The sequence below is a fragment of the Taurulus bubalis genome, assembly GCF_910589615.1.
Source record: "Taurulus bubalis genome assembly, chromosome: 3".
NCBI lineage: Eukaryota > Metazoa > Chordata > Actinopteri > Perciformes > Cottidae > Taurulus > Taurulus bubalis.
In genome coordinates this window covers 39,509,748-39,524,747 of record NC_136591.1, presented here as the reverse complement: position 1 = coordinate 39,524,747, position 15,000 = coordinate 39,509,748, and the positions used below count along the sequence as shown (strand labels likewise).

The 15,000-nt window shown below is 45.5% G+C and overlaps 1 protein-coding gene across 1 annotated transcript in view; it reads right to left on the bottom strand.

Moving 5' to 3' along the window:
• Positions 1-3,814: 3,814 nt before the first annotated feature.
• Positions 3,815-15,000, bottom strand: part of nhsl2 (NHS-like 2) — a gene marked incomplete at both ends in the record, with an annotated part of 126,166 nt that continues 114,980 nt past the window's right edge. The window contains 6 exons of the mRNA XM_079215155.1: positions 3,815-4,166; positions 5,187-5,304; positions 6,418-6,718; positions 6,815-7,970; positions 8,090-9,200; positions 10,253-10,429. Coding sequence (XP_079071281.1) covers positions 3,815-4,166; positions 5,187-5,304; positions 6,418-6,718; positions 6,815-7,970; positions 8,090-9,200; positions 10,253-10,429 — 3,215 coding nt within the window. The remainder of the gene's footprint in view (positions 4,167-5,186; positions 5,305-6,417; positions 6,719-6,814; positions 7,971-8,089; positions 9,201-10,252; positions 10,430-15,000) is intronic.

The following is a 15,000-nucleotide window of genomic DNA, read 5'->3' as shown; positions in this document are numbered from 1 at the left end:
TGAGAAGAAGGGAGCGAGGAGGTGAAGGGAAAAGAAGAGGATGTGTATAATAACGTGTAAACTCTTCGGCGTGGTAATCCTCGTCAACCCCCTTTGCTCCACACCCTCACTTCCCCCTCCTCCGCCGCTCCCTAGCTTCTAAAGAAGGGATAACGGATTACACGTCCAATATACTTCTGGTGTCAGCTCTTTTATATAAATGTCATTTTCAATATAATATGTCGTCAACTACTTTCTGCAGACGCCTCTCGGAGGCGGGAAACATTCTCACCGTTCGGGAAAATGGCGGGAGCCGGAAAAATGTTGGCAGTGACCCGACCGATCAGATTATTTCGGCCTCCGGTGGAAGTCTGTAGAAGATTACACATTCTTCTCAACAACAAATTACAATAACTCTAACCCTTCTTCCTGATCGCAGTGCTCCCGTATGATTGTACCTCTACTCACTTCCCTGCTAAAGACGGCCGCGTTGAAGATGTATTCCATCTGTCGGCACCGGAGGTAAAAAACACTGCGTTTTACTCTACATACTCAACATCACCGAAAACAAGCGCACCCTCTCTCTTCTATCGCTCCTCTCTGTCTCTGCGTTTTCAACTAAATCTGCTCAAATGCATTTTCACTAATCTGATCTCAGATCTGTGATATTGCTCATGTCGGGGTATCAATACACCGCCTTCCTCTGCATGCCTGTATATGAATGCAGATTTCGGCAGATACTTTGATAATTAGATTGATTGATTGAACATAAATGCTCCTTTTTTTTACACCTTTACTGATAATTTGGCCAAGATTTATGCAAAGGTTGGGTGTGTGTTTGTGTGTGTGTGCTTACTACCAAGGCAGCTCAAATAAAACAAACAAAAACAAAGTAACGCCCACAATTCAGTATACAAGGCAAACAAACACAGATTTATAGGTTCATCTTCTTTTTTTTTTTTTCATTCACTAAATATTTAAAACAAGCGTCACTTGACTAGTCATCATAAATGGTGATACATTTTTAAAATCTTTTTTTTCTTCTCAGGATGATGGAGTACCTGAAGGACTGTCGTAGGGAAGAGAGGTGTGTGTATGTGTGTGTGTGTGTGTGTGTGTGTGTAGGAGTTTTTTTGTATATCTTATACTCTCTCGTTGTTAGGTGTGGTTTCTCCTCCTCCGCCCACTAGGGGGAGCTCTGACTCAGTAGAACCGAGGGATTCGCTGAGTCCAGAAATGAAAAGGTTTCCCTCCGTCGTCTCAGGGGAGAAGTCAGGTGGTCGAGCTGAAGCTGAACCGCCGCTAATCCAAACATTCTCAGACAGTCCACAGAGCCGAGGGGTCGGGGGTCAAATACCGGCAGAAGTCCAAAACGTAAAGGTCCTTTATGCAAAAGAAAAAAAAACACATTCAAACCCTCCTCGTCTCCGTCACGTCGCACGGACGAACGAAAGGCTCAAATAAAAGTATAAAAACTCAAGAGAGCAAGAAAGAGAGAAGGCAGAAGATAAGCGTTGATAGAAAGATGTGTTTTTCTTTAACAGTCATTCATTGACATTCATCCGGTGTCGTGTCGTCCGCAGAGCTCGGATGCATAGACTGAATGCAGAGAGGTGGAAGGAGGGATGGAGAGAGAGATGGGGAAGGTGAATGGAGAATGGGGGAGGAGCCGGGGAGGGAGGATGGATGGAGAAAAGAGGAAGTGACATAGAGGAGCAGTGCTACGTGTAAAGTAGATAAAAGAGAGAGTGTGTGTGTGTGTGTGTGTGTGTGTGTGTGTGTGTGTGTGCTACCGTACGCGCCAGAAGAAGAAGAGAGGGAGAGAGAGGGATGGAGGGAGGAGGAGAGGAGCGAGGGAGGGAGGGAAGGAAGGAGGAGGAGAGCGCAGACCGCCACCTCACCTTTGAGGCGAGAAGAGCAAAAAGAAAAAAAAAACGCCGACCACTCCCCGTACCGCCGCTATGCGACAGAACCCTTTTTTTTTTTGTGCCTCTGTTATCCATCCCAGAATCCTCTTGGTTCCCAGAATCCTCTTGGTTCCCGGAACACGTGTGCTTGGGTGCATGGAGAGGGGCGGCTGGCTGAGATCACTCAAATCCTCGTCGCGAGAAAGAAACGGCGGGTTGACGATGCACACACACACACACACACACACACACACACACACACACACACACACACACACACACACACACACATTGCACACGGAGTGAGGACACGCGCGCACACACACAAAATTGCCAAACACATGAACATGCACGTGGGTACGTGCACTCTCTCTCTCTCTCTCTCTCTCTCTCTCTCTCTCTCTCTCTCTCTCTCTCTCTTTCTTTTCTTGTCTTTTGGCACTTCCCTCGATATACATGAACACACACAAGCGCGCGCACACACACACACACACACACACACACACACACACACACACACACACACACACACACACACACACACACACACACCGTTAGGTCCCCTCTGGTCTGTTTGTAGTTCTTGATAGACCTTTGGTCCCGTCACCAGAGACCAAGAATGGATAAAAACCCTGTTTAATAACCGGGCCTGCTTCATACTCTCCTGTACAGAAACTCCACAGGCCAGATTTCATCTACACACACACTCATATAAACACACACACACAGACACACACACACACACACAAAAACACACTGTTCCGATCTGTTTGTCTTCCATGGCGTTACTTCTTTTCCGTGTGTGTGTGTGTGTGTGTGTGTGTGTGTGCGTGTCTGTGTGTGTGTGTCTGTGTGTTTGTGTGTGTGTGTGTGTGTGTGTGTGTGTGTGTGTAAGTGTGTGTGGGCAGGTTGCTGTCCAAGCTGCTCGCTGTACACTATTTTTAGTCCTCGTGTCCGCGAACGACGATCCGTCGATCGATGCGTCACGTTCATCTCCGCCCACCGGAGCGACCCAGTGGAGCCTTGGACAGTAAATGGCCGTCTGGCACGAAAAATAAAACACATTTCAACAAAGACTTGAAAAAATAATTGATTGGTGAAAAAAAAGAAAAGTGCTTGCGTTCCAAAATGTCTGTTTTCTTTTTCTGCCTCTGTGGAATGATTTGGATCGAAAAGGTCCACGAACTAAATACGTGACATGCCCATGCGTCATCTTTGGTGGCCAAAAAGCCCCCCATGTGGTTTCCTCTTCCTTAATCCTGCTCAAGTCACCGAAATGCAGACGGTATGATGACCAAGGGGGTTTTTGGGGCGTGTTTTCTTTCTCAAATAAACACACCCTTCGATCCACGTGGCTCTACAGGCGTCGACGATCCGTAGTCCGGCTGGTTGAAGGGCTTCGATTGAATTGTGGACGAATCATTTGGAAATCTAACATTTTTCATTCCATTTATATCTTGGATTCATTGGTCCTCCGCAGTATCCTTGCGGATCGGTAATAACTGGTGACAGATTCATGTGTAGGACCATTGTTGTCGTCCGGGACTCTTGTTGTCTTCGTCCAGAAGGAGCCAGGAGTAAAGATATCCACCGTATATCCGTATAGGTCCACTCCACACCCATCCAGCAGATCCCTTAAAAAACCCTTAAAACCTCCACCTTTCATTGAAAATACAGCGAGGAACAAACGTCGCTCTCCGCAGATTTCATCGCTTCTACTAGAGGAACTGGTTTGACGGGGAACGATGGAACGAGGGACCGTTTTGAACCCCCAAAAAAACAATGTGCTCCAATTTGATTGGACGGTGCAAATGATCAATCAGTAGTTGGAGCGAGCCGATTGGACGTGCTAGTCAAAAAGGGCCCCCAAGCGGGCGGCACGTCGTAGAATTGGTTGGTTGGCTTCGTCGACCCCGGTTAACATCCGTTCATTGATCGTGTGGTTTGCCATAACCGGACGCCGAGTCTCCTCCCTCGCCCGGCGGCGCCGATGAAGAGGCGGGAAACTCCGTGACCCGTCGCGCCAAAGGGTTTGTGCTTTTGAGGAGCTCCATCGCGGAGACTCTGGCGCCGCCGCCGGAAGACTTGCTGCCTTTCTTCTGAAGCAGGGCCATGAAGTTATCGTTGCGGGAGCTCGACCTCTGGCTGCCCAAGGTCATGTTGCGGATGTCGACGCCGCCGCCGCCGCCGCAGGCGCTGTGCTTCACCGGGGACACGAGGCTCTGCCGGCTGCCGAAGGAGTCCGTCGGCTCCTTGCGGCCGAGAACCTTTCGCTTGGACCTGGATGAAGAGGAGAGAGGATTATTAGCAAAAGGGTAAAGAATGGTGAGATAAAGAAGCACATTTACATTCTACACCCGAGTCACGAAGTCCCCAAAATGTTCAGGGACATTTTACTCGGGGCAAGGATCGATATCAAGGGAAATCTGTCTCAACGATTGTTCCAATTCAAGACCTGGTAGCATGTTGGGAAAGTTAAATGAAGGCTGTAACATTGCATTGTGGTTTAACATTCACGCCGATGGTTTCTCAGGTGATTTGATAGCTAAAAACAATGATACACACATTACAAGAACAAATACTGAAAATCCCTGGCAGAGCCTGAAAGGTGATCCCAGTGATCTACCAGGAGCTCTGAGTGAAAGTGAGTCCATGAAGTAAACGAGTGACTACAGAAGGGATTCCATCCTTTCTTGTTTCTAGATAAACACGCTGACTCCTCCCACTCACCTTTCCTTCTCCTTTCAAGCTATTTTCAGCATCAGGTAGAAAAACGAACACTTGTTGCTTAGAGACGAGCGTTCTGGTGATGCAGTGTGTGTGTGTGTGTGTGTGTGTGTGTGTGTGTGTGTCTGTGAGTGAGTGAGTGAGTGAGTGAGTGAGTGTGTGTGCTTGTATGTGTGTGTGCGCATGTGTGTGTGTGTGCGTGTGTCTGTGCATGCTTGTGATTGTGTGTGTGTGTTTGTGTGTATGTGTGTATGTGCATGCGTGTGTGTGTGTTAGAGAGATTCTAATAAAAGAGCCGCTGGTCATACAGTAGCACTCTGTACGTGTAGCCGTTGCTAGGGAACCGTGTGCCGGGTCCGCCTCACACCTCTTCAACGAGACGACGCTTCTCAACGCTCGCGGCCATAACAAGCGTTTGGCTGAATCCATTTCCGCTAATAAGTTAATAAATTAATAACGCACCTTTTAAGCCTCTTACAGCCGCCTCCTGAGGCGTCTGCTGGAGTTACAGTAAGTGTGTGTGCTGCATGAATGAGATGTGTGTATAACGTGGACACACACACACACACACACCTGTGGATAATCGTGAACAGGTCCTCGGTGGTGTGTGCTGCGGGCGAGCCGGCCGACGCGACGTCGTCCGTTTCCTCGGTGATGTGCAGTACCGTCTTCTCATTGGCTGCCGAGTCATCTGAACAAGACGAGAGAAAATTATACTCAATATTCACAATACACGTGTATGCGAATCAAACACATATCTGACTTGGTCACGCGCACAATCCAGGTAATTATTAGATAATAATGATGAATGTCATCCGCACTGTTACAAACAGTGGGAACCAGTCAGTGTTTTGATTCTAGTCCAATTTTATCGCGATTGGGCTTTGATTTGCTTTAAAAAAACGGAAAATTCTCCTTCTGGCAGAATCATGAAATTATGCATCAAACACAGCAGGAAAAGATCCTCATCAACCACATGAATATAACACATGAATATATCACCTCTGACTCAGATAAAGCAGTATTTATACGCTAATATTTGTTAGCAAATACTGCCTGTACAGTATGGGTGTATCTAATTGTGCATAATAGAGTGCATACTAGATTTACTCATTTAATGAAGCCTCTTTTTAAAGAAGACCATGGACGAATGGATTTCAATAGTTGTTGTCTGATAAATAACATGCATTAAATGAATTCACTAATGAAAAAGTACCCTTCAATGAAAGCTGAGTTTGAATGGTTGAAAGGTTTCTATGGACTACAGCTGCGTTTCTCCTCTACAAACCTTTTACAATTACTTCTTCAAGCCTTCAGGGGATGATTTTTCTTCCTAGAAATACATTGCTACAAACCATTATAAAGTAGCCAATTACAACATTAAATTGTTTATGTATATATATATATATATATATATATATACTGAATATATATATATATATATATATATATATATATATATATATTTTAAATGTATTAGTGAAGGGATCCTATTTAATTTATTTGAACTCTTGATATCTTATTTATTTATTTTCTTCTGTCCAATTGTTTTTCTTGATTTTTTTTTTTTAGGTCATATTGTAATGTTTTTGATTATTATTATTATTAATGGGGCGCTCCCTTTAGGCCTTTATCGCCCAAGTAACCATATATGGGTATTTTCCTCACAGAGTATTTCAATGAGTGCCCTATAAAGGGTGTAATGTTTCTTCAGCTTTGTCAGAGTATTTTTTAATATAATTTTACAAAGTAAAGCTGAAGTTACAGTTCAATTGCATGTGCCAAAAAACAGTACGGTACGTACCTGCCCCAACGATCCCAGTGCTGCCCATTTTTCCTTCCAGCTCTGTGAGGGAAGAATCGTGCAGCGACGACTCTTTCAAACTCTCCTCGTATATTCCTAAGTGGTCCTCGTCTTGCTCTAGCATTTCGGGAACAACGGGAGAACCGTGAAACTCTTCTGGCGGGAAAGTTCCCACGGGGGACCGGAGGCCCACGGGGCTTTCGGCCTGTGGGGCCTGACGTTCTGTGCCGCCGTTGGTGGAGCAGTGGACCGACGAGGGAAGCAGTAGGACATTCGGCTTCTTGGGGACTGGAGGGGGAACCTGGAAAAGAACGATCATTTCAATACATGAAGACATAAGCAAGATTCTTTGCTTCCATGAACTGTATTTCTACGGTTTGCATGATCTCTTCCTCACCTTGGGTTTCTTTTTGTCCGACAGCTCCGCCAGACAGGAGATCGTCATCCTTGAGGGAAGGGTCTTGCTTTTGTCCTGGAGCTCCGGAGCCTCCTGGCTGCTGCAGGGCGAGGGGAGCGATCCTCCGTCCTCCGGACCGAGACGACTCTCCGGGTCTGCGTCGAATTCGGGCTCCATCGCTGGGTCTTCGAGGAGAGGCTGGGGGTCCGGAAGAGGAGGGAGATCGAAGAGGGACTGGGAGTGGGCGAGGAATGGATGATCATAGGCAGTTTGTGAAGCGGTGGTATAATCTGGAAGAACTGAGGGACTTGATGTTTGTGGTGGAGGTTTTTTGGGTTTGGGTCTTCTCATGACTTTGTAGATGTTGCCCAGGGGCACCGGCCGGTCCACGGGTGAGCCAGGAGGTGACTCCAGGGCTAGGGGGGAAGTTGAGGAGGGGGAAGAAGACTTGAGGAGTAGGTTTAGGGGCCGCTTGGGCAATGGGGGCTTGACAGCGACAGGTGGTTTGGGTTTGGGTAGGGTGGGTGGCGGACTAGGGTCCTCGCCAAAGTCTCGGCCGTGCTGTTCTTCTTCGATGGTGTCCGAAGCCCCGTCGGGGCAGTCCTCCAAGTCGCCGCGAGAGACGGAGCGCAGCCGAATAGTCTTCAGCTCATTCTGGGTGACCACTGGCAACGCCTGCGAGGAGTTGGGGCTGGTTTTCCCCGGCTTCGCCGCCGTCGAGGTGTCGGAGTGTCGCCTGCTGGCCTTTTGCTTTGGCTTGATCGATGACAGCTCCAGATGTGCGTTCCCTGGCATCTCGAAGGACAATCTAGACCTCGCAGACGGGTCCTTGGGCGACGGTAGCGACGATTTCCTTTCCGGGATCTTTGGACGCAACTTACAACCCAATGTCCCGATTGTCCCGTGACCTGCCATGTGACTGAGGGGAACAGTTGGAGTGGGTGTCTCCGACTGGCTGGAATAGCCACTTGACGGGGACATGAGTCCCGGGGGTCTGAAGGGTGAGGACGCCTTGATGTCAGTCTCCATGGAGAGCTGCGAGGGTGAGGTCGCTCTGGAGGTGGAGGGGGAATCAAGCAGGGACTCCGAGCTGCCTCTGACTTTCATACATTCAATCACTGTGGTACCTGTTGCTGTGCTGGAGCCTGATAACGACCTGGAAGAGAGCAGAACTCATTGCATTTCTAGTCTTAACCTACCAAACTTTATAAATAGCTAAGAGCCAATTAGAAAGAAAACCAACAACCAGAAAAGTAGACAGATTTCATGTCCTACCTGTAAGGGTCGTTCTTCCACTCCCCCAGCTGCCAGTGAGCAGGGAAGGTCAGCTCTGTCTCTCCCTCTCTCTCGGGAGCCTGGACCTCCAGGCTCGGAGGTCCATCGGTGCCTCCACGGCCCAGCTCCCGCTCTACTACACTGGGTGTAGAAGAGCAGGACGAGCTGGGCAGGAGGAAATCGGGCTGGAAGTCTGGGAAGTGGTCCCTGGGGATGTGCAGGCTCTTTGGGCGGCCATCCCGGTAAAGGCTGCCTCCGTGGTAGATTCGTCCCTCGGCGTCTCCGAGGTTCTTCATGAGCGAGACGCTCCTCACGGGAGGGGGCGGCTTGCGCTTGGATTTCTTCAGCGAGATGGAGCGCGAGCGTAGGCGCAAGCGGCCGTCAGCGCTGTAGTCTGACGCCGTGACGGAGATTGTGTCGGCGGTGCTGGTGCTGTCTTCGGAGCTCCCTCTAGGGTAGAGGAGTGCGTAGTTCTCTGCCAAACCCATAAAGTTCTGATGCTGTTGTTGGTGGTCTGTCAGTGCCGTTGCGTTCCCGTTCCCGTTCCCCGTGGGCAAGATGTTCCCGTCTGGCTGTCCTGAACCACCTTCTGTAAAGCTGAAGGAACCAGAATCCGTGGGCGTAGAAAGGGAACGCTCCCGGAACTTGAAGGCGTTCGCCGCCGCTATGGAACGGGCCGACCTCTCTCGCCCTCTTCCTGCCTCCGAAACCCCACCTCCTCCTCCTCCCCTCCCTCCGTCCGCTGCAGCCCCTTCCGTCTCGCTCCGCTTCCCCATGATCGCCGCCGCCAGTGACACCCCCGGCATGTTAGTCCCTCCTCTCCTAGAAGGGTTGGTCACGGACCTGAACGAACTGGAATGTGGGCTTGCCGACTGTCCTGAGCTCACCAGCATCACCCTGTCCTGCATCCCGCCTCCGGGGTGTCCGACGACGCTGTGCTGTTTCGGCGGGACCGCCGGGCCTTTGTTCATGCTGTAATTGTACGGCTCGTTCCACGCTCCGGGTGAAAAGGTGGAGCCCTTTGGCCCGTTCCAGGAGGAGGACGGTGTGTTTGAGCACAGCAGCCCAGAGGTGTCCATAGTTCCTGGGTGAAGATGGTCCGGTGTGTCTCCTGTGGAGGAGGAGACAATTAGCACGACTCAACTGATCCAAACAAACTCACATGACCTTACAGCAGATTCAACCCACTAACAAATAAAAAAATGCATCTCCCTACACAGCAGGAAAGTGACTGTCTTGCTTACTTCAACAGCAATAAATCCTTTAGAATAACCTACACACTTTCCAGCTGCCAGCTTATATCTGAAAAAAACTTCTGCACACTGTCAGCACATAATCTTATACAGCTCCAGACCTTCAGTATTCATTGCACTCTTTTTACTACAGGAACGTTTGCTTTTTGTGTGCGTTTGGATTAATCGGTGAATGACTACTCATCTCGGGTGTTCCTGTGATGGACCCCTTTTGTGATTGGCTGTCGGCAGGCTGCATAAAAAACACTTTTAACTACCCAATGCACCACATGTGCATTAGATTATACTCTGTACTCTGTAATCGTTTGCCCTCCTCTGTAATGGATCAGAATTTGAAATAGATTAGAAAGCCCCTGTATTTACGTATCCCTGTTGCTGTGAATCAATCAATTAAGCATGACAAGATCCTGGCTGCTGGCAACGCCATCCTTCACTGAGGAAAACTGATTACCGCGTATACAGGGGGAATAAATGATTAACCTAACATCAATCTCCGCTGTGTTGTTTTTTGTTAAATAAAAAATTTGGGATCTGTGAAAAGCAGAATGAACAAATTATTATGATGTTTTCCTGCCACAGTGACCGATTTTAATTTGGGATTAAGCCAAGTGGGAATACAAACATGCCAAAATTAAAACTGTATATCTGAATTGATAGAAAAACTGATATTTTTTTATAAAATAAAATTAGCAAGATAGAATTTTTCCCACAAAAAAAAAACACAATAAAAAATTGCTGTCATGGTCCCATCAGATGAAAAAAGCACCTTGTGCAGTAAAATCTCGGGTTTCTAGTTTCAACACCAACTGGAGTTAGCAGTTAATGAGTAGAGATGGGTTTTTTTGGTGGTGACCTGCACCACAGGAAGACAAGAGAAAGACAAACACCACTTTAATGGCGGCGCACACACCTGCAGGTGAGGTTGTGTCGAGGTCAGAGTGGGTCTTCCTCAGGGGGAGGTTCTGGTGGAAGGTGTCCGTGACGGGTTCCAGGGAGCGGGGCTGGTGGGGGTCCCCCGGAGAGGGGGATGGGGACGGGGAGTGCTGGAGGAGGTCGACACCGTGGAATCTCCCTCCTCTCCCTTCACCTGGAGGTCAGCGAGAGGGGAAGGAGAGTCATTTCACTTTACAGCAAATTCAATAAAACACTGAATCCAATCATGTAGTTGACGTGGCAGTGAGGAATTAGATTACGACTCTTGAGAGATAGAGATGTGTCGAGGGGGAATTTGATTCTGTTGCCATCCCCATGATTTAAAGTAATTCATAAAAGGGTGCAACGTTTTAATAAATATGATTTAGTGTTTTTATTACACTCTATGTACCGGGCTTGTCTCGCTCAGCTGAAATTGTATTTGGAGATGGACTAAGAGCCAGGGCGGTAATGTGGCTTCAACCATTCAAAATGCATTTTAAGTGACAATTGTGGAGAAATGTGATGTGAACATCTGCTAAATTTACAGAGCATCCCATGTTAAAAAGGCCCCAAACTATTAAGGCATACACTTAACACAAAACTTAACGAAAAATGACATTGGCTGCAGTTGCATGAGCCATACATTTTAATATCTGTATGAAAACAATGTGATCGATTGTTCCTCGTAAATGGTTCACATAAAGCTTTGGCGAAAGCTCATTGAGCAAAATCTTCTCCCACACATTTCATATAACATTCTTGTCAAATATGACCAATCAACATGCTTTTTCTTTTACCAAAAAGAAAAAATTATATAAAATAACAATCAATTCCACTTTACATTTTCGATAGTTGTACCGTCAATATCCTGCAAATGTTTCACAATAAAACACCACAAGCAAAAAAATAAGCAATCTTTTCCATTAAACTGCTGGAACACCGTGACATATATATAGATATATATATATATATATATATATATATATATATATATATATATATATATATATATATATATATATATAGATATATATATATATATTTATATATATAGATATATATATATACATATATATAAATATATATATGTATATATGTATATATATACATATATATTTATATGTATATATATACATATATATACATATAAATATATATATACATATATATATATTTATATGTATATATATATATATATATATATATATATATATATATATATATATATATATACATATAATATATATATTTCAAATTTCAAAGAGTACAAACTGCAACACATCCTGGTTTAAAGAATACAAACTGCACCACTACCGAGTTTATAGACTACAAACAAAAACAATTTTGAGCATTATGCGTCATGATTTCTGTATTTCCTTCATATTTTGAGGCTCTGGTGCGCAAAGTTGCTTGAGGTTTGTTTCAACTGACGGAAGGCGCAAGCTGTTTAGCTGAACATTAAAAATAACAAAGAGCGCATTAAACTGTACTAACTGCTTGAAAAGCCAAACGTTTCCTTATTTTTAAACCTACATGTTTATGCTGCACATTTGTAATCCAGAGGGATTCATAGCAGATGCTGCTGAGAAGCCTGCTGCTCTGTTGTCCGTCCTGTCCTTCCCACGCCTTGTCTGAGCAGACGGTAATCCAACGAGTCCTGGGAGGCAGCAGGTACCAACTCGATTACCTCGATGACACGCAGTGCAGTCGCTCACTCGGCCGCATAATTCGGTCAGGCCTCAATTATTAAGCCGTCAGCCTTGTTTTGTATTGAGACAGTCGCATCGGACGCGGTCTGCTGCTAAAAAGGTTTGTCCTGCCAAATCAATGAGGCAAAAACAACAAAAAAAGGAATCAAATTAAGTGGAATCAATGCAAAGGTGTGCTGCGTTAAAGGAGCAAATATAGAGTTTATCGTACAACCAGTGACGGCAAGGAAGCGCTGGAGATATCCAGCGTGTTTCTTCATGAATCAAGCGCTGGGTTGTTGAATTTAATGGCTGCTTGTTTTGATGCTGAATGGAAAAAAAATAAAATTATCCTTTGTATAAATCCTTTTGGGAGAAAGTCTTCAATCAAGACTTTGATCCAAAGTTAATGTTGGTGATTTGCAGTTAAAAAAGTCATCTAGCGTACATATTGTTTCAACCGCATTTTGCACCAGCTACACAACGAAACATGCAGTAAACGAGTCGTCTGGAGGAAAAAGCCACCGGTTTCATTCTAGGCCAAATTAATCAAAGTTAGGAGGCCTGTGTGATGAGTTTTTTTTTTGCACCAAAATGAATTTTGGGGGCTAGAAAATCCAATTTCCTGGCTGGATAATCATTAAATGACTGATTTAAGTGAAACCCATGAGCCCTGGCAGATGTATCACGGTGCATTTGATGTTATCAGAGAGAAAGAAAGCCCCCTTTTTGCTTGTCTGTTCAAAATGAAGAGATCTTCTCACCCGTCTGTCTGTTTCCCTCATTGACGACCTGTCTTTCTCATCTCTTCAACAGTCTATCTGCCTCGGTCGTTCATCCTCCGTCTATTTCCCCACCAATCTGTCTGTGTAGTTCACCGAGTGCCATTCGGCAGCCGGTGCCCTTCTGTGCATGAATAAATAAGAGTGTTTGGGCTATAGTGTCGACAGCCATCCAGCAGAGACCAAGCTGTGACTCAACCGTTCAGTGGAGGCTAAATACGACTTCTTCATAATGACTTCCTGTCTCGCTGTGATGCGTACGCCCACTTCCTGCTGGACTGGACCGTCAAAGGGACAGTTTTTTTGCGACGGTCTCGGACAGCAAACGACGTGACGTCCAGTCGTGTTGTTTGCTGCCCGAAACCGTCGGAAAAAGACACTCCGTCTTTCTTTCCGGACGCCGACGACCTCGCCTTTGATCGAGCGGCCGATCAGAGGCCTAGAGTCTTTGTGCTGCTCCCGCAGACATCAATAATAGAGGCTTTTTCAACTATCGGCAGCCTTCACCAAGGAGACAAGACAATCATTCTTTCATCATAGAGTCTGTTCGGCCTGCTGTGAGCGTGGACGTGGTGGACCCTGTGGTTGTGAGTCCCTTCCCTCCAAAACTCAAATGATCTGGGTTTAAATGAGTCCTTCAACCACAAAATGACCATTTGTGTTTCAATTACTCACCGCATGCAGCGAATGAGGAATCTAAAAATGGTGTTGCATTTAACAGCAGCAGAACTACATCAAAACGTCCGTTTACAAACTCTCACACAACTCGGGCAGTTTAATTACAAGGCTAATTTACCCCGTCGTATGCTAACTGCTTCCCAAACACAGGCATTTATCGCTAAAACTCTTACTATTCAAAACCTTTTTGACTCCAGACGAGTCCAGATAAGTACAAACAATGACCCCATTTACTTCAATTGATCAAGACTTCACACTTTTTATATTTCTTTTTAGTTTTCTTTAAGAATTCAACGTAATACGGGCTGAGTAAGTGATACACAAAATGGTTATTTTCTGGGTGAAGTATTTAATCCCTGTTATTGCCAAAATATTAACATCTGAACATTCACGGCCCTAAAAAAAAAGAAGAAATCGGAAAAACTGCCTCTCTCTCCATCAAACATGATTTCTCATTTTCAGGCTGACAATGCCGATGAAGTCCATGTGATAAGGTCAAAAGCTCCAGTCAAAGAGAGAATGAGGAGCTTGAATGGAGATAGTTTTATCAGCTGCTCTTTCAAAGGTCGACAACCTGAAAGCTTAAATCAAGACGCACAAACAAAACTGAAAGTAAACACTTAATTCACAGTGAACGCGAAGAGAAACAGAGCTTATATGAGCTCCTCAAAGCCACCAGACTCCATTGACAGAAACGTGAACTTTAAACATAGTATTTTTTAGAGAGTTTTCCTGTGTTTTACCTGCATTTACTCTAATTATGATGAAAGAAAAGGTGTGTTTCTGCCCTCAGACTCTTTGCACACTACATGCAGGACCGCATTGACGAAATGCCTGTTTTCATAGCCTTGGATTGTTTCCCTTTTTGTTGGAAATGACTTTGCAAGCCGTTCACCTCTCTGTCAGTGAGCGTCCTTGTTGAACGCTTCTGTCCAATTAATGACCAGATTTATAGGTTTAACCAAAAAAAATAGCGACTGCACAAAGATCGGCAGCCAGTAATTGACTTAAATAGACAACAACTGGATCTTCGTCTTGGAATGAGTTTACAGACGACAAAAAATAAAATCAGAGTAAAGTCAGTCTCCTCAAAGCATTTCTCTCTCTCAACTAACTCTATTGTCTCTCTATTTATCTCTCTCCCTTTTTTATCTCGCTCCACCAAGTGCAATCCCAACACTAAAGAAAGTAATGAGATAAATGTCTCTGCCTTATAAGCCGTGCTCAGGGTCACATTTAACATCATACATGTTCTTTAAATGTTTGTGTCATTTATGAAATACCACATTAATAATTATGACTAAAATGTCCCTAAAAATAAAATGTTATGGACACTATGAATTAATAACAGAAAAGCAATACTATCCATATATATGTATATAACTGTCTTACCCCTGTCTGTATGTCTGTCTGTCTGCATTCACATCTTCACAGAGGAGGAGGAGGAGGAGGAGGAAGAGGAGGAGGAGGAAGAGGAGGAAGAGGAGGAGGAGGAAGAGGAGGAGGCAAAACAATCCCTCATCATCCTTCATTCATTACTCTTCCATCCCTCCATCTTCCTCTTCACCTCCTTCTTCTTCTCCTCCTTCCTGACG